General features: G+C 53.9%; 1 protein-coding gene across 2 annotated transcripts; it reads left to right on the top strand.

Annotated features, from left to right (window-relative positions):
• The first annotated feature begins 943 nt into the window (after window positions 1-943).
• LOC123188560 (protein CURVATURE THYLAKOID 1B, chloroplastic) lies at window positions 944-18102 on the top strand. Of its 2 annotated transcripts, XM_044600722.1 has the most exons (5): window positions 961-1270; window positions 1363-1449; window positions 1547-1609; window positions 1730-1767; window positions 17761-18102. In XM_044600722.1, the coding sequence occupies exons 1-5, from the start codon at window positions 1082-1084 to the stop codon at window positions 17819-17821; spliced, it is 438 nt and encodes a 145-aa protein (XP_044456657.1). In that variant the 5' UTR covers window positions 961-1081; the 3' UTR covers window positions 17822-18102. The 2 variants fall into 2 exon arrangements, with proteins under 2 accessions (XP_044456656.1, XP_044456657.1); XM_044600721.1 differs by having other exon boundaries at window positions 944-1270; window positions 1547-1767.
• Window positions 18103-20038: the final 1936 nt, after the last annotated feature.

Below are 20038 nucleotides of genomic sequence, written 5' to 3'. Positions count from 1 at the left end.
GGCGACGGTGAATTGCTACAACCGTAGTCGGGCTTTGCTGCGATCAGTGAAGTTTTTTGCTACATCCATTTCAATGGCGTGATTAGCTGGTGGGAGTCGTCGACACAATTCTGTTCAGCGAGCATCAACAACGAGGGGCGGCGGCGGAGCTACAACCAGAGCTGCTAAGAGCTGCAACCGCATGTGCTGCTGTTGCATGGGTCGAGGCAGCGACGAGGACGGCCGGCGAGGGTGGGGACCAACGACGAGGATGGCCGGCGAGGGTGGGGACCGGCGACGAGGAAGGCTACCGGAGGGGAGATAAGGCATCCGAGGGAAGCTGGGCAAGACGGCGAAGATGTGGGTTACCTGCGCGAGCGCGAGATGCGCGAGGAGGAAGAAGATCTGGGATGAATCGTTTTTTCCTCTAGATCAAACGGCCAAAACAAGTGGCATTCTGCGGCTAGCGCGTGGCCGGTGCGCCGGCGCAGATCACTCGCCAAACGAAAAAGGAAGTTTGTGCACTCTGGTTTTAGTGTCCGTCATATTGAGTGGATCATAATTTTGGAATTGGATGCTGGTCTGATAGCTAGTATCGAAATAGTACTTGTGAAACAATATATTGGGTAGTGGCTAGGGAGGTTTTTTAACCAACATGGATGGAACATAATCTCCGGATCGGTCCATCTCCTTTGTCGACATTGGCATAGTTTTGGACTCATATGGTTTTACTATTGCCAACTTGTCGTTTTTTTATATATACTTTGCTAGACTCTTCGTAGCGGTGTGCATCTTAACTATGCATAAGCCGGGTGTCGCTCATTATGCTTTGTATACCCTTAATGCTACATTATGAATTAATAAAAACGTCCTTTATCGAAAATATTGGCAGTGGCGGTCGTAGACAAATATCCGGGTAGACAAATATCCGTAGCCCAATCTCCAGCCCGCCAACGTGTGGTGTTCGCCGCGCCCAAATCCAATCAAAATCTTTGCTTCACCCCACCACAAAAATCTTACTCCCAAATCACGCCCGCGGTCTTACCCTCCTCCTAGGCAGAACAGAGGCAGTGATTCCACGGGCCATCACCTACTGCCTACCATGGCCGCCACCTGCCGCCTCGCCGCGCCACTGGGTCTCGCCCCGCTGCCTCGCAGGTGCGCCGGCGTCAAGAGCGTCGCTCTCTCGATAGGCACCACCAAGATAGCTACACGGACACGGAGCGTCGCGGTGAGGGCGGGCGACGGCCCGGCGGAGACGCCGGAAATCCTCAAGGCTGCGCAGGACGCGGTCAGAGTACCTTTTGCTTGCTTGCACAAACACTACACGGTACACGGGAATGTGCATCGTCGTGACTGATTAGAAGTGTTGCTTCTAGGCAGTGGGCAAAAGTTGAGGACAAGTACGCCGTGGCCACCATCGGCGTCGCCGGGCTCGTCGCGCTCTGGACAGCAGTGGGGGCGCTCAAGGTACAAACGGGGCAACTGCCATGATAACAATTTGTTTCTTCTCCTCCCTCAGATATGTAACATAGCTCCTCATTTTCTGTTCGCTTGTGCATTTTAGTCCATTGACAAGCTTCCTATCTTGCCTGGTGTGTTGGAGCTCGTTGGAATCGGGTACACAGGAGTAAGTTCATCAAGCATCTGTCCACGTACCTTTTGTCTTTCTGAGAAAGACCATGTATATGTTGTTCGGTTATTATCTTCTCTAACATCACCCAAATGCTGCTACTTCGTGTTCATACAGTGGTTCACATATCGCAACCTCATCTTTCAGCCAGACAGGTGAGTTCATCCTGTTCATGTGATATTCCTTTTTTTTTCCTATCATACCCATCGCTCTCAGCAGAGGGAACAATGGGGAACATCTCTTATTAAGTTTACATCAATATGTTACATTGTGAAACAATATTAGAGCATTATGTGTCATATATAACTGAAATCGAGTAGGAGATATTTTCGAACAATAAAATGTCGTAAGAGCTTGGAGGACCTATGTTACCAGATATTAACTGTTAGAAGGTGTTAGAAGTGAGAGAGAGGATTGGTGGAATAGTTTGTTGTATTGCTTGAGCCTCATGGGCATATATATAGGAGTACATGATCTACTTGGAGTACAAGGCAAGCAAGAACATTCCTAGTTTAACCTATGTTTCCTAATACAATCACGTTACTCAACACCCCCCTGCAGTCACAACGGTAGCGACGCAGACGGTGAGACTGGAAAAGAATCCGAAGCCAAGCCGGTGGACAGCCCCCCCACAATCGTAACGGTCGACCCATCGCGGAGTCGTGGCTGGAGTGTCAACCGACGAGGTTGCTCAAGCAAGACGGTAGCCCTTTGTGTCGTTGTCGAGGTAGCCGAGAGCGTAAGGTGGTGTAGCCATGCGAAGAATGCCATGGTCGATGTCGAGTCGGGGTAGCCGGTGTCGAGGAAGTCACGTGGAGCCGCGGTCGCAAGGAGGCACCGAGTTAGCATGGGCGCAGTGGTGTCGAAGTAGGGGTGCGCCGGGAAGAGGACGGTGTTGACGAGGCGTCGCGCCAGGGTTGCCAAACCCGGGGACATGTCGTAGACGAAGGCACGCGTCGGTGTTGTCAGCACCAGGCATGCGTAGACGGTTGAAGACGAAGTTGACGAAGCGCCACACCAGGCTTGCCAGGCCGGGAACACACCCTGGACGAAGGCACGCATCAGTGTTGCCAGTACCGGGCGTGCATAGATGAGAGACCTGCACGAGCTGTACGCCATGTCGAAGAAGTCAGAGGGGCCAGCAGAGAAGAACTCCACGACGATTGCGGCGCCCATCGGCACGGGGCCGATGTCACCAACGGTGGTCGGAGTAGACGAACTGGTCAGGGTAGATGACAGCGACGGGCTGGTGCGGGACGAAGATGAACGGGGTGGACGGGCGGCGGCGCCAGCTACGAAGGTAGCGGCGGCGGCGACCAAAGAAGAGCGGTGGCGGCGGCCTGACGGCAGCGGCGGCGGCTAGGTTGGGAGTGCGGCGACGGTGCTCGAAGTACGCGAAGAACCCAACAGCGCGACGAAGACAGGCGCGGACGGTGGCGTTCCAGCACCAAAGGAAGACGGTGCGGCGCATACCACGGGAAGTCAACGCGCTGGGACGACGAAGTCGACCGCGGCGCTAGGGCCCGAAGGGGCGACGCAGCGGCGGCAGGCGGGTCGGAGCAACGGCGCGAAGACCTTAGGGCGGCGGCGGTGAACGCGGGCCATGACCCTACGGCCCGAAGGGGCGATGCAACGGCGGTTCACGAGTCGGTGTAGCCGCGGGGACGGCCTTGGGGCGGCGCCTGGGACCGCGTATTGCGGCATTACGGCTTGTAGGGGCGACGTAGCGGCGACGCACGAGTCGATGCAGCCACGAGGAGAACCACGGGGCGGCGGCGCTGCGGCCTGACGGGGCGACGCAGCGGTAGCCTGTTGCTCGATCGGTGGAAGGGCGCGCTGAACTCGAGGACAATCTTTGTCGGACCTGCGGAGGCGCGTGCAACCGACGGGCCAGGTTGGTCGCGTGACGTAGATGGGGCTGATCGCAGCGGCGAACGGGTGATCAAGCCGATCGCGTGCGAGGTCAGGGACGCCGCTCGGGGGAGGCGTGGTTGCGGCGAAGTCCGGGATGAGGCTGATGACAACGGACGGTGTGGGACGTCGTGCGGACGAATGTGTCAGCACCGGCACCCGGGTTGCCAAAGCAGTGCCGACGCTCGGGCCGAGGCTGATGACAACGGACGGCGTGGGACGTCGTGCGGACGAATGTGTCAGCACCGGCACCCGGGTTGCCAAAGCAGTGCCGACGCCCGGGCAGCGAGGCCCGAGCGTCGAACGAAGCAGCGGCTCCCGAGTTGAGGCATCCGACGAGCTTGACGCAGCCGTCCCGACGCAGTGGAGGACAAGCTCGACGAGGTAGACCGCCGGGCCGCCGTGCAAACACGGTGGAGGTGGGTGACGTGGATCGATGGGCGGGCCGGTGTTGGGAAACGTAGTAATTTCAAAAAAAATTCCTATGCACACGCAAGATCATGGTGATGCATAGCAACGAGAGGAGGAGAGTGTGATCTACGTACCCTTGTAGATCGACAACGGAAGCGTTGACTTTGGTTGATGTAGTCGTACGTCTCCACGGCCCGACCGATCAAGCACCGAAACTACGACATCTCCGAGTTTTAGCACACGTTCAGCTCGATGACGATCCCCGGACTCCGATCCAGCAAAGTGTCGGGGAAGAGTTCCGTTAGCACGACGGCGTGGTGACGATCTTGATGTACTATCGTCGCAGGGCTTCGCCTAAGCACCGCTACAATGTTATCGAGGATTATGGTGGAAGGGGGCACCGCACACGGCTAAGAATATGATCACGTGGATCAACTTGTGTGTCTAGGGGTGCCCCTTGCCTCTGTATATAAAGGATCCAAGGGGGGGGGGGTGCGGCCGGCCCTAGTAGGAGGCACGCAGGAGGAGTCCTACTCCTACCGGGAGTAGGACTCCCCTCCCTTTCCTTGTCCAAGTAGGAGAGGGGGAAGGAGAGAAGGAAAAGGGGGGGCGCCGCCCCTCCCTCCTTGTCCAATTCGTACTAGGGGGAGAGGGCGCGCGCGGCCTGCCCTGGCAGCCCCTCATCTTCTCCACTTTAGGCCCATGAGTCCCATTAACCCCCCGGGGGGTTCCGGTAACCCCCCGGTGCTTCGGTTTTATCCGAAACTTCCCCGGAACACTTTCGGTGTCTGAATATAGCCGTCCAATATATCAATCTTTATGTCTCGACCATTTCAAGACTCCTCGTCATGTCCGTGATCACATCCGGGACTCCGAACTAACTTCGGTACATTAAAACTCATAAACTCATAATATAACTGTCATCGAAACCTTAAGCGTGCGGACCCTACGGGTTCAAGAATAATGTAGACATGACCGAGACACGTCTCTGGTCAATAACCAATAGCGGAACCTGGATGCTCATATTGGCTCCTACATATTCTACGAAGATCTTTATCGGTCAGACCACATAACAACATACGTTGTTCCCTTTGTCATCGGTATGTTACTTGCCCAAGATTCGATCGTCGGTATCTCAATACCTAGTTCAATCTCGTTACCGCAAGTCTCTTTACTCGTTTCGTAATACATCATCTTGCAACTAACTCATTAGTTGTAATGCTTGCAAGGCTTATGTGATGTGCATTACCGAGAGGGCCCAGAGATACCTCTCCGACATTCGGAGTGACAAATCCTAATCTCGAAATATGCCAACCCAACATGTACTTTTGGATACACCTATAGAGCACCTTTATAATCACCCATTTACGTTGTGACGTTTGGTAGCACACAAAGTGTTCCTCCGGCAAACGGGAGTTGCATAATCTCATAGTCATAGGAACATGTATAAGTCATGAAGAAAGCAATAGCAACATACTAAACGATCGGGTGCTAAGCTAATGGAATGGGTCATGTCAATCAGATCATTCACCTAATGATGTGATCCCGTTAATCAAATAGCAACTCTTTGTCCATGGTTAGGAAACATAACTATCTTTGATTAACGAGCTAGTCAAGTAGAGGCATACTAGTGACACTCTGTTTGTCTATGTATTCACACATGTATTATGTTTTCGGTTAATACAATTCTAGCAGGAATAATAAACATTTATCATGATATAAGGAAATAAATAATAACTTTATTATTGCCTCTAGGGCATATTTCCTTCAGCCGGTGCCCGAACGACAGCTATGATTGGCCGTCAAATGGCGCGAGGCCGCCGGTTCGGGGCGATGCAGGTGTCCCGGTCGGAGCAGGGCGGTGACGGCTGGCGTAGATCGACGGGCAGGGGCGGTGCGCAGACGACGGGCGTGATGGGCTGGGACATCGCGCGAGGCCGCCCGGTCGAGGCGACTGGCAGGCAAACGCGCGGACGACGACCGTGAGGGGCTGCCTGTCGCGTGAGACCGCCGGGTTGGTGAAGAGGCTGGCCGGCCGCGCCGCTGTCGGAGTAGAGGCGCATGGGGATCAACGGCGGCGGTGGGCGATGCAAACCGATCAAGAAGAGATCGGAAAACCAAAAAGAAAATGCCGATCAAAACGACCGGCAGGAGAGCGAAAAAACCCAGAGCAAGGGCTCGGGAAAAAGACTCTTTAGGGCAGCTGGCCAACACGGCCGACGGACGAACCCTAGGTACGGGCGGTGCGGCCCCAGCGATTGTCATGGCAGACGACCGCCCCAGAGGCGGCGCGCGGGTCCGGAAGCGGCGGCGGCTAGGGTTTAGGATCGATTAGGCTGATACCATGTTAGAAGGGAGAGAGAGGATTGGTGGAATAGTTTGTTGTATTGCTTGAGCCTCATGGGCATATATATAGGAGTACATAATCTACTTGGAGTACAAGGCAAGCCAGAATATTCCTAGTCTAACGTATGTTTCCTAATACAATCACATTACTCAACAGAAGGAATGGAGAGGGATTGGTGGAATTGATGATTTATTGCTTGAGCTTCGTGGGCATATATATAGGAGTACATGGCCATCTTGGAGTACAAGGCAATGTAGAATAAATCCTACACTATCCTAGGTTTTCTAAATAATCGTGATACTCAGCATCTCCCTGTAGTCACAATAATAGCGATGCAGACGGTAAGAATGGAGAAGAATCCGAAGGTAAGCCGATGGATACCCTCCCACAGTCGTAAGGGTCGATGCAGTGCAGATGTCGTGACTGGAGTGGAAACCGACGAGGTTGCTCAAGCAAGGCGGTAGCCCTTTATGCCATTGTCGAGGTAGCCGAGAGCGTGGGTGATGTAGCCGTGGTCGGGAAAGTCGTGCGAAGAATGCCGTGGTCGATGCCAAGTCGGGGTAGCCGGTGCCGAGGAAGTCGCCGTCAAGCCGCGGGCGCAAGAAGGTGCCGAGTTAGTCATGGTTGCAGTGGTGTCGAAGTAGCGGTGTGCCGGGAAGAAGACATTGTTGACGAGGCGTTGCGCCGGGATTGCCCAACCCGGGGACACACCGTAGACGAAGGCATGCGTCGGTATTGCCAGCACGGGGCATGTGTAGACGGACGAAGACGAAGTTGACGAAGCACCGCATTAGGCTTGCTAGACCCAGGGATACGTAGTGGACGAAGGCACGCATCAATGTTGCCAGCACCGGGCATGCGTAGACGAGGAACCTGCACGAGCTATAAGCCGTGTTGAGGAGTCGGTGGGGCCAGCAGATAAGGAGACTCGATGACGGTTGTGGTGCCAATCGGCAAGGGGCCGATGTCACCAACGATGGTCGGAGTAGGCGAAGCTGTCGGGGAAGATGATTGTGACGTTGGCGACGAGCTGGTGCTGGACGAAGACGAAGGAGGTGCACGAACGGCGATGGCAGCTACGGGAGTAGCAGCGGCGGTGGTTGAAGAAGAGCGGAATTGATGGATGGGCAGCGGTGGCTACTTCGGGTGTAGCAGCGGCGGCGACCGAAGAAGAGCGGCGGCGGTGCTCGAAGTAGTCGAGGAACCCAACAGCGTGACCAAGACCGGCGCAGACAGTGGCTTTTCTACGCTGAGGGAAGCGGCGCGACGCATACCACATGAAGTAGACGCGCGGGGATGGCGGAGTGGACCGCGGGCCACGGCGCTACGGTCGGAAGGGGCGACGCAACAGCAGCAGGCGGGTCAGGCGACAGCGGGAAGACCTCGGTGGGCGGTGTGGACCGCGTGCCGCGCCGCTACGACCCGAAGGGGCGGCGTAGCGCGCTGTGCGGGTCGGTGCAGCCACGGGAATGGCCTCCGGTGGCGGCGGGGACCGCGTGCCGCGGTGCCACGGTCCGAAGAGGCGACGCAACAGCGGCGCACGAGTCGTTGCAGCCATGGGAAGAACCACGAGGTGGCGGCGCAGCGGCAACCCGTTGCTCAATTGATGGAGGGGCGTGCCGTACTCGAGGACATCCTTCACGGGACTTGCATAGGCGCGCACAACCGACGGGCCAGATCGGTCGCACGACATAGATGGGGCGCATCGCAGGCGGGCGGGTGATCAATCCGATCGCGCACGAGGTTAGGGCAGCCGCTCGGTGGAGGCAGGGTGGTGACGAAGTCCGACATGAAGCCGAGGATGAGGCGCGACGTGGGATGATGTACGGACGAGCGCGTCAGCCCCGATACCCGGGTTGCCAATGCAGCGCAAGCGCTCGGGCAGCGAGGACCGAGTGAGTAACGTAGCAGCGGCGCCCGAGCTCGAGGCAGCCGATGAGGCCGAAGCAACCGGTAATCCGCCCGACGCAGCCGGGGATGAAGCCAACGAGGCAGACTGCAGTGCCACCGTCAGACGCAGCGGAGGCAGGTGGTGATGGAGAAGACCCGGTCGGAGTAGGCCTGCGTCGGGCGGGTAGACACGCGGATGACGACCATGAGGGGTTGCCTGTCGCATGGGGCCACCAGGTCGGCGAAGAAGCCGGCCGATCGCGCTAGTGTTGGAGTAGAGGCACATGAGGGTTGACGGCAGCGGCGTGTGATGCAAACCGATCTAAGATCAGAAAACCAAAAAAACACACTGATCGAATCAATTGTCGGAGAGAGAACAAAATCCGGATCAAGGTTCGGAAAAAGACTAGTGGAGCCGGTCAACACGACCGGCGGACGATCCCTAGATACGGGCGGCGTGACCCCTGGTGGCGGTCATGGCGATAGACCGCTTCGGGGACGACATGGAGCGGAAGCGGCGGCAACGGCTAGGGTTTGAATCTGTTAGGCTGATATCGTGTAGAAGAGCATGCTTTAGCCAACCAAAAGATCGATCTGATGGAAGAGACTACACAATACATTTATATGTCAACACTTTCCCTCATGTGTGGCTTCCTCAGGTCTAAATGTAGACCGAAAATGGGTTGCAATTTAATTGCGGCAGCCGGGTTTTGAACTCAAGACCTCTTGGCTCCAGTACCACGTAGAAGTGCATGCTCTAACCAATGCAATCAAAAGACCAACATGATGGAAAAGATTAGGCAATACATTTATACATCAACATTCTATACCAGTATGTTGTATCCCCTACCGTGAGTCCATGATACAGTGATGAGTGGTTGTATGCCAATCCCAAAACCTTTTTCTTTAATGTTGACAGGAGAACTACGAAATCCATTGATTAGAAAGATGCATTACATAAACATCCTCAAAAGAGAAATGCATCGCATAAAGCGAGCGCCAAAAAATAAAAAATGGGGGGGGGGGGAAACCCTATACAACGCCTGTCAAGACTAAGGCCTAAAGCATCATAAAACATACAACACGTCAGAAGGCCAACACCCCACAACACATGCGTCCTGGCACTCAAATGTCTTCGCCGCTACCAGAGTGCACATCAAATATCGACGTAGCATTCCGGGCTGCCACAAGAATATCCACGAATATCGATGACATCGGATGCGCTATGTCCGGTAGAGCAAGCATATGTCACTACTATCCTGCGAGGTTGGCTAACATAACTCTCCTGACGCACCTTGCATGTCGAGGATGCTTATGCCGCTCTCACGAAGATGTCACATAAGCCTCTGCCGACTACCTCCACGAGCCCCGGTTCTCTCTAACTGAGTCCAGTTCCACGATACCTTAAGAGCAAACACGACGCCGAGCAAAGCAAATAACTCATCATCGTTTTATCAAGAAGACTAGATCCAGGATTTCCCCCGAGCCCCAAGCATGTCGGGCAAGGGAAGGTGACAACTACACTATCGATGCCTCCAACAAGGAGACGGTGCCTGTAGGCACCTCCAGCGACTGCTCTGGGAGCAGCCAGAGTGTGGCTTTTACCAGTAGCCTCACCCCCCCAAACCATGACCGAGCCAGCCCATCCGACATACCACCTCCATGAAACGCAAGTGGTGCTTCACACCTCGCTCCCAGGCCGCGTCCCAGAGGTCGTCGGCCAGCCACACCGACAAATCTGCACTAGGAAAGCCGAACGTGTGCCACGTAAGTAGGCCTGCCAAGAAACCATATTGAGCTTGGCCCCTACTCTGCATGCCTGGGAACCCGACTCTCCCGCGCAGTCCTAGCTTGTCGTCGCGTGCCCAACCGACTGCCCCACCCATTGCTGTGACCGCATAGCACCAGATCCATGCGAGTCCGCACATTTCTAGGTCAACGCGCACCGGCGGCCCTCGCGCCTGTCTCGATAGCTTGGTTCCCCTCTGTAGACAATTGGTGCAATTCACGATATATTCATCGGGTGCGTATGCACGTATATATATATATATATATATAGGTACAAAGGGAGTCTAGTCCTCAACTATACAAGGAAGGAGGAACACTTGTTGTACAAGAAATACACATGCAATATACATCTCACCCCCCCGCCGACGCAAAGGCTGGATCAAAAATCCTCGAAAGACGCTGTAGGCAACCCTTTGGTCATGATGTAGGCAAACTGTTGGGAAGTAGGGACGTGGAGAACTCGGATATGTCCAAGAGCCACCTGTTCTCGAACAAAGTGAATATCAAGCTCAATATGTTTGGTGTGGTGATGATGAACAGGGTTGGCGGAGAGGTAAACTGTAGAGACGTTGTCGTAGTAGACAATCGTGTCCTTGTCGACAGGACAAGAGAGATCATGAAGAAGCTGACGAAGCCAGGAGCACTCTGCAACAACGTTAGCCACCGCTCGATACTCTGCCTCAGCACTGAAGCAAGAAACTGTGGGTTGCAGCTTAGACGACCAAGAGATCAAGGACGGTCCAAGGTAAACACAATATCCCGAAGTGGAACATCGCGTGTCAAGGCAACCGGCCCAGTCAGCATCAGAGTAAGCAGTAATGTCCAGAGCCGGAGAGGCATGAAGAGACAACCCGAAATCCAAGGTGTCGCGGATGTAACGGAGAACCTGCTTGACCGCGGTCCAATGAGCATCACGAGGAGTATGATTGTGTAAGTAGACCTGCTGAACAGCGTACTGAAGCTCCGGTCATGTCAGAGTGAGATACCGAAGCGCGCCCACAATAGAGCGATAAAATGAAGCATCCGGAGCAGGAGAGCCGTCGGTGGCAGAGAGCTTGGCCTTCGTGTCGACAGGTGTAGATGCAAGTTTTCAATTAAGCATCCCAGTGCGATCAAGAAGCTCATGAGCATACTTCCGCTGATGAAGAAAGAAGCCATCGGCACGTCGAACAACCTCGATGCCGAGGAAATAGTCCAGAGGACCCAAGTCCTTAATGGCAAACTCAGCGCGAAGACGATCGGTAAGCTGTCGAAGAAGAGCACTAGAGCATGATGTCATGATGATGTCGTCGACATAGAGCAGTAGGTAGGCGGTAGCATCCCCGTGTTGGTAAATCGACAGCGAAGCATCAGAGCGGGCGGAGCAAAAGCCAAGAAGATGAAGAAACGCTGCAATGCGCTGGTACCAGGCGTGGGGAGCCTTCTTGACCCCGTACAAGGAGCAAGAATGCAGGCAAACATGCTCCGAATGAGTATCGTCGACGAACCCCGTAGGCTGCTGGCAATACACCTGCTCCTCGAGAAGACCATGGAGGAAAGCATTGGAGACGTCCATCTGGTGCACCGGCCATGCACGAGACACCGCAAGCTGAAGGACAGTGTGAATTGTCCCGGGCTTGACAACCGGTGCGAATGTATCCGTGAAATCAACGCCAGCACGCTGTCGGAAGCCTCGGACCACCCAACGAGCTTTATAGCGGTCAAGTGTGCCATCGAGATGAAACTTGTGCTTGAGCACCCACTTCCCGGTAATGATGTTGGCGTGCCGGGGACGGGGAACAAGTTGCCAAGTCGCATTGCGCTGCAGAGCCTCAAATTCCTCCTTCATCGCTGCGTAGCAAAGTGGGTCACAAAGAGCCAAACGAGCGGAGGTCGGAAGAGGCGACAGAGACACCGTAGAGGCCGGACAAGCATACTCATCAGCGGAGTCGCGGAGACTCGGCCGATGAACGCCTATGCGAGCATGAGTAGTAGGGCCGGCGGGCTGCCGGGCAGCGACCGGAGGAGCTGCAGGAGCCGGGGGTGAACCAGGCACGGGCAATGATGCTGGTGAAGAGGCCGGCGAGCCCAACGAGTGAGCCGACGAGACCGTCGTGGCTGGCGAAGAGGCCGGCGTGGCCGGCGTGACCGGCAAGGCCGACGAAGAGGCTGGCGAAGAGGCCAGCGTGGCTGGTGATCCCGGCGAGGCCGACGAAGGGCCGGACGAAGCCAGCAAAGGAGCTGGCGAGGCCGACGTGCAGGAACCAAGGGAAGAGGTCCCCGTGCAGCACGTCGGTGAGTAGAGCCAAGCAAGGCATGATTCTCTCCAGCAGGGGCCGCCACCATTTGTTCCTGTGCAAAAGGAAAATATCACTCGTCGAAATAAGCATGCCTAGAGGTGATGACATGGTGAGACACCGGATCATAACATCGGTAGCCTTTAGTGTTAGCCAGGTAACTGAGGAAGACACAAGGCAAGGAGCGAGGGGCAAGTTTATGAGGAGTGGTGGCTGTTACACTAGGATAACAGAGGCATCCGAAAATGCGGAGACCATCGTAGGATGGAGGAGAACCGATGAGAAGATGATTAGGTGTGTAGTTCCAACGGACACGACAAGGACGAAAGTTAACGAGGAGGGTGGCGGTGGCAAGGGCATTCGGCCAAAACTGGGGTGGCATGTAGGCATGAAACAGAAGAGTGCGGACGCAATCATTAAGAGTGCGACGAACTCGTTCTTCCCGACCATTTTGCTGGGAGGTGTAGGGACATGTTACTCGAAAGATGGTGCCGTGGTTGGAGAGAAGTGTACGGATGGTGATGTTATCGAATTCCTTCCGATTGTCAGTTTGAAGAGCATGGATGGGACGACCGAATTGTGTAGACACGTAGGAATAAAAAGCGAGGAGAGTGGCGGGAACGTTGGATTTCCTACAAAGCGGAAAAGTCCACACAAAGTGAGAGTAGTCATCTAGAATAACAAGATAGTATAGTAAACCAGACTTACTCGTGATAGGTGACGTCCACACATCGCTATGAATTAATTCAAAAGGATAAGAAGCAATTGTCGAAGAAGAACTAAATGGGAGTCTAACATGTTTGCCTATGCGGCATGCTTGACAAGAATGAGCATCCACTTTATTACATGAAAAGGAAAAACCCTTGACTATTTGACGAAGTGCAATGGAGCTAGGATGACGGAGACGGGCGTGCCAAAGATCAACACCGGCGAAAAGAGCAAGAGGTCCAGCACGCGAAGATGATGAAGGCTGGACGGGGTACATGTCGCCAGGACTATCACATCGGTGAAGAATCATCCGGGTGCAGGCGTCCTTAATAGAGAAACCAACTTCATCAAATTCGATAGTTACACAATTATCACGGGAAATATTACGAACAGAGACTAAATTCTGAATAAGTTGAGGAGACACGAGCACATTATTAAGAGAAAAAGGCCTAGACGTAGAAGGAAAAGGAGTAGAGCCAACAAGAGTAATGGGAAGACCAGCGCCGTTACCGACGATGATACGAGAAGAGGTGTGAACGGGAGACGCAAAGGAAAGGTTACCCGGGTAGGCTGTCATATGAGATGATGCATCGGTGTCCATGAACCAGTCGCTATCGCCGGTGTAGGAGCCGGGGTGAGGCGTGTACTACAGCGCCGAGAACAGAGCTGGGTCGTAGGAGACCAGCGGCATGGGGTAGCCAGAGAACCTTGTCACCCCTTACACTAGGGTTCAACGCGCCATAGCCGAACGGTGCGAGGTAGGGGGAGGCGGCGGTGTTGGAGCGCCAAGCTGGGTGGCCGCGGAGAAGGCCTGGTGAGCCGTCGGCCGAGGCCCGAGAAGACCCGGGAGTGGAGCGCGGGGCACCGACATCGTGTAAGCGTGTACAACACCGGTCAGGGATTGTGACCGGTGCCCCAAGGTGGCGAGGGGAGCTGCTGCTGTTGACCACCGCCGTGCTACTGTCCGCCATTCTTGGAGCGGTTGCCACGGCCACGGTGGCCACCACGGTCGCGCCTGTCGCCCTAATTCTGCTGTTGGTGTGGAGGCGGGGGGACGGGTGCGGGTGGCCGAGGTAGAAGGGCGCCATAGGGGGCACCGTAGCCACCCGCACCAGCGGGTGCTGGAGGCACCGACGGGGGAGGCTGCGGAGGCAGCGGGGCGCCGGCACCCCTGGCGGGAGGTGCTGATGAAGACCCGCCATTGGAGTAGCCAGCGGAGAAAGCGGTATGGACCGCACGAGCTCGCAAATTCTTCAGGTGACGCTCCTCAAGACGTAGGTAGGCCGCCGCCCGTTCATAAGTAGGGTTAGCCATAAGAGTAAGATTGGACGCGGCATTACCGAGATCTTCGTTGAGGTTGGCTATGAGGGTGGAGAGGAGGAACTCGTCCCCAACCTTGAAGCCGACGTCGTTGAGCTCGTCGGAGAGGGTCTTGAGGCGCATGCAGTAGGCGTCGATGGAGGAGTTGTTTTGGTGACAACCAAAAAACTCCTGCTGCAAGAAGACGATCCGTTGGAGCTTATAGTCGGTGAAGAGGCCAATGATCTTCGTGCACACCGAGTAGGCATCGTCACCGTCGCAAACAATAGTGTGAAAGATGTCCTTAGACACGGTGAGGAAGAGCCACCGGATGATGGTGGCATCAACCGCCATCCAATCCTCATCGCGACGCATGGCGAGGAAGTCGGTGGTGCCGTCGATGTGGTCACGGAGGTTGTACTCACGGAAGAGGAGGTTAAAGTAGGTTTTCCATGCATAGAAGTTGGCCTCCGTGTGGGATAGCTTGATCGGAACACAATCGAAGATCGCGACGTCACGGATGTAGGCCGGGTCAGGGAGAGAACCGGCCTCGGAGGAGGAGGCGAACGGGTTGCTGCGGTGGGAGTGGCTGGAGTGAGACATGGTAGCAGTGGAGGAGGGGCTCGGGATGAGGCGGGTGCAGGCTAGGTTTTTGGGGAAGAAGCGACGCGGCTGGGAGGCGAGAGCGACGTGGCTGGGGTTCAGGGAAGGAGCGACGCGCGACTTAGGAAGAGGAGGTGCGCGGCTGGGAACCAGAGGGATGGCGCGGCTGAGGAGGGAGCGGCGCGGGAGTGTGCGTGAGATGCAGCGACAACTAGGGCGGCGACGCAGCGGGAAGATGCGCGATGGCAGCTAGGGCGGCGGGGTAGGGCGCAGCGACGGCTAGGGTTGCGATGCGCGAGGGAGGAACAAGTTAGGCTGATACCATGTAGACAATTGGTGCAACTCACGATATATTCATCGAGTGCGTATGCACGTATATATATAGGTACAAAGGGAGTCTTGTCCTCAACTATACAAGGAAGAAGGAAGACTTGTTGTACAAGAAATACACATGCAATATACATCTCAACACCCTCCACACCGTGGGCAACATGACCGCGCCATTCCACACCATTCCACGCAAGCCTGCACGCCTGAGCGCCCACCCCGCAGACCGCTCCTTCGTTAGATCCAGCATCCCACGCCACCGTCATCTCAGCGAGAGCAGGAAGAGACCCCTCACGGGCATTACCCGGTGACGTCCACCACCGTCATCTCAACGGATTGCTCCCAGACTGCTCGTCGGAGCGACACGGGGGAGCGGGTTGTAAGTTATTTCCATATGCTATCCGACCCTCCTGCTTAGATCTGGCATGGGTGTCAGTGACCTCGACTCTGCCTGCATAGGTGGCGGCTTAGGGCGATTTGCATCGGCGCCCGACGGCCTGGTGCGCTCGACGGTGGGAGCCTAGTGGGCTGAGGTCCATCATGACTCGCGGTTTCTAGGGCGGCGGTCGTTGGTGATGGTCCTTTAGCTATTCTCGGTGCATGTGGATGGTTGTGGTGGTCATCCATGGTGGTGATAAGGCCGATGACGTCTAGTCTTCACAGCGGCAATGGGCTAGACATCGACGGTAAGTTTGGTGGACCAACCTGCTTAGGGGTTGGAAGGTGAGAACGTCGACGAAAGTCGATGAGTGTTGTTACCTTCATGAAGGCACCAGAGTTGTGGTTCTTCCCGTCTACTCCCTCCATTCCTAAATATAAGTCTTTTTTTAGAGATTCCAATATGGATTACATACAAAGCAAAGTGATTGCATATACACTGTAAAATATGTCTATATACATTTGTATGTAGTCCATACTGAAATCTCCAAAAGGACTTATATTTAGAAACAAAGGGAGTAGTGATACCGCTCAGTGGAAACACTAGGTCCTTGAGCCGGACGATGGCATCACATATGTGTCGTGCTACCCTCTTGGGGGCATCGTTTTGGAGTTGGTGCCGACTGGTGGGACCAGTGGTTGTTGGTGAGGCATGCACTGCAGTTGGCCTCTCTATGGACCTTACTTGGGTGGCTGAGGCATGAAGGCGGTGTGTGGCGGTGGACTTCGGTGATCCATCACGGTGGCGTGGCGAACCGAAGGAGGTGGTGGCGGTAGTGCTCGTGTGGTTGACTGGGACATTCCAGAGGTGGCAGTGTTGTTTCCGCGACCTCTGTCTTCCTCTCTCTCGCTGCACCTCCCGCTCGTTCTCTCACTGACACAACGAAGAGGAAGGTGAAGGAAGAAGAAGGACACATGACATAGGTGTTTCCCGGAGCACGTACTCCGCCCGCCGCACGAACGCCGTGTCTTTATTTTCCCTGAGCACGAACTCAGTTCACCCCAGGCTAGCTACACAGGAGTCTGGAGCAGGCTTTATACCCGCGCCACGCCTCGCTCCTACGCACTCGACGCACGCACTCCTCCACATCCCGTGCTCCCTAGATCACGTGCCCAACGCGCACGAACGCAGTCGCCGTGATCCCGAGTCCAGCGCCTGACGCGGTCACCCCTCCTAGCATCTCGCCTACATGCAACGACCCATGCGCTCGAACGGGTGGACACACACGCACACACACACACCTAGCCTATACACTAGTCAGACTTAAGTCGGACTATGCCCAGACCATCCAACATACGGATGCTACTCGGGTGCTACCCAGACTATGCCCAGCCTGGACACTAGTCAGACCATGGTCAGACAATGGCGAGATACACACGCACACACGCATGCCATAGACCTGGTGCGGCCACAACCAGCGCCTGACACGCCCAGCATGCGCACACACGCGCACTGGACATTCCCGCCGTGGCTTATTGGCCAACAAGCAGTAGGTCGCCGCCATGGCGCGCAGTGACAATGCGTGGTGTTTTGTCTAGGTGGTTGTGGCCATGCCTAGATTTACTTCCGACATTCACTAGTGTTTGAGGCGTGTTATCGCCACATCGTCTCTAGTGTGAGATTTTGATACACAGTCTCTTCTCACGAGTTTATGATGTGACTGGAGCCACACGAACGTTCCTGGCTCCATAAACGGCAATTGATTGCCTAGTGTGTGCATAGTTTCAGTTTGCATGGTTATGGCATTCGGATCGTGTGCTCCTTCGTAATCTTTGTTGCCTCAATGTCTACTCAACATGGATCGTCACTATTTTTTCCCCTTTCTCTTTGTTTTTCAATTTGCCTAGGCATAGCTTCAGCCTTCTTTGGCTTTGCTTTGCTTTGCTGGTGTGATTTTGATGTGTGTGTTGGTGTTAGCTGTGTGCATCTTGGTTATGCGGAGGCCGGGTGCTTACTTATCGTGTTTTGTATTTCCTTGATGCTTCACTATGAGTTAATAAAAAGACGCTATTTATGGAAAACATATATGCTATCCAATCCCAAAACCTACTGTGAGGAAATTGATCGTTTCATAGATTCATACTTTCACAAAAAGGAACTAGATTTCTTGTCAGGTTCTTATCACCTCTAGTACTTCTATGCGTTCCAGGGAAGCTCTGATCAGCAACATCAAGAGCACATACAACGAAATCACTGGGAGCAGCAGCTAATTATGCAACATTTGCAAGATGACGGCAGTAAACAGAGGGTAACTACATCAGTGGGCAACCATTCAAAAATCAACAAGTAGTGACATCTCACATGGATGTTACTGTATTTTTCTATTCCTTTTGGCTTAAGTGAAAGAAAAACTGTGCTGGTGAGCATGTAACTTAGTTCGAATTTCTAATCTACAACTATGATATATTCCAGTTCATTTCCAGATAAGGGCACACTGTCAAGGTCGATGTGGGGTTTCAGATAACATTATTGTTGGCTCTATGTATTTTAACCAATTGTAGTCATATGATCAATTGATATCAAATCACACTAATGAACCAAGAAATGAATGAACACGTGAAAGTTTCTTACGGTGCATATAATTGTCTTTTTGGCTATATGATATGGGGTTCTTCAACTGTTCTTTTTTACTTGAAGCACTGTAACATCTTTTTGTCACGAGTGTGGTGATTTCGATGACCATGTGGCGATTGTGGCATGTCTGCAATGAGCTCACCCACTAGAAAGTAGCTCCACCGACCGAGGGGTCACGTGATTGCTTGTATCTGCGTTGGTAATTCCCCGAAGAGGTGAGGATGATGCAACACAACAACGGTAAGTATTTCCCTCAGTAATGAAACTAAGGTTATCAATCCAGCAGGAGAACCAAGTAACACTATGTAAACAACACCCGCACACAAATAACAAATACTTGCAACCCAACGCGTAAGAGGGGTTGTTAATCCCTTGTCGGTATTGAGATAGATAAAATTTTATGAGATTTGATAAATAGATCTGACAAAAACACAAAACAAAGCAAATATAGAAAAGTGTAGCAACGTATTTTTAGGTTTTTGGAATAATAGATCTGAAAATAATATGATGGGTTGCTAGAGTTACAGAAGTTTAAACCCTAGTTTATGTGTTGCTTTGTAAGGGGCTGTTTTGGATCCACTTGTTTACTGCTATGTTTACATTTATCTTCATTCTTCTTTCGTATTTGCGGATGCTTGTGGGAGGGTTTAATCATAAGTGGGAGGTGAGAGAGTCCTGGATCAAGGGGTCCTCGGGCCGTCGACCTATTACATATGGGCCGGATTGATGGATCGCTATGGACGGATAGGTGATCTTTGGAGTCGTGGTGTGTCCTCCAAGTCAAGGATTAGCGTGATCTTTCCTTCATTATTACCGATCACCTATAACCCTAACCCTACTGGTGTCTATATAAACCCGGGGGGTTTTAGTCTTTAGTGCTAGAGCTACATCCAATACACCATTCACCTAGGGTCTCTCCTGATCTCGAGGTAGATCGACTCTGTAACCATATCATACACATCAAATACAATGAAGAAGGATGCAGGGTTTTACCTCTTCGAGAGGGCCCGAACCTGCGTAAACATCGTGTTCTTTGTCCCTTGTTCCCCATTGATCCTACATCCACAGCTCGAGACCACCCGAGATCCGCCGGTTCTGACACCGACATTAGTGCTTTCAGTGAGAGTTCCGTTGTTGGGTCGCCGAAGGATCGATGGCTCACCTGACCATCAGAGATGGCGTCAGCTCCGGGGATTTCTTCCCAGTCAGCTGTTCACGTTCGGCAGTGTCGTGCCGCACGCCAACCCAACCGGTCATCTAGACCAAGTGAACAATTTTTCCCCGGAGAACTGGATTCAATTCGGCAACTTGGAGTATTTCGTGGACGCCCGAGGCGATCTGGTTTTCACTGGATTCGCAGCCTCTCCTAGTACCACTACGGGCCTCACCGTTCCTGCTTCGGAGCTTTATTCGGATCCGATCTATAGGTCGGTCTCAATCCCCCAGCGAGCTTCGAGCTCGGACGGCCCCACCCTGTCTCGAGGCTAGGAATCCCCTTCAACCACACAAGTGATGTCGCCGAAGCCTCCGCTTCAGGCCTCAACCTGGAAGCTGTGTTCGGACGACAAGAATCTCTCTGATGCAAACCCTCTCCTCATGACACGGCTCCATCCTTGAGCCCTTGTGACGGGTCGTCGTTCGGAAACCAGGAATCATCCCTGGGCGAACTCCCCCTCACACACTTGGCTTCGATCCCGAACACAGAGACAATGTCCGAAGGCCAGGTTTCGTCCATGGACTCTTATGCTTATCCAGACATAAATCCGACCCCGGGGCTCGAGGTCAACTCAGCAATGGAAGACTTGGATCCAGTTCGGACCCGGATCATTCCTCATCCCGGCACAACGGAAACC

Source organism: Triticum aestivum, chromosome 2A, assembly GCF_018294505.1.
Source record: "Triticum aestivum cultivar Chinese Spring chromosome 2A, IWGSC CS RefSeq v2.1, whole genome shotgun sequence".
NCBI classification, from domain to species: domain Eukaryota; kingdom Viridiplantae; phylum Streptophyta; class Magnoliopsida; order Poales; family Poaceae; genus Triticum; species Triticum aestivum.
This window is presented reverse-complemented; position numbering and strand designations above follow the sequence as displayed.

What these genes read in the sequence shown, in the direction of transcription:
- LOC123188560 (XM_044600721.1), top strand. Translation starts at nt 1,082, where the DNA reads ATGGCCGCCACCTGCCGCCTCGCCGCGCCACTGGGTCTCGCCCCGCTG. An exon ending in TCAAGGCTGCGCAGGACGCG is followed by an intron (nt 1,271 to 1,362) that starts GTCAGAGTACCT and finishes GCTTCTAGGCAG; the next exon opens with TGGGCAAAAGTTGAGGACAA. An exon ending in CAGCAGTGGGGGCGCTCAAG is followed by an intron (nt 1,450 to 1,546) that starts GTACAAACGGGG and finishes TGTGCATTTTAG; the next exon opens with TCCATTGACAAGCTTCCTAT.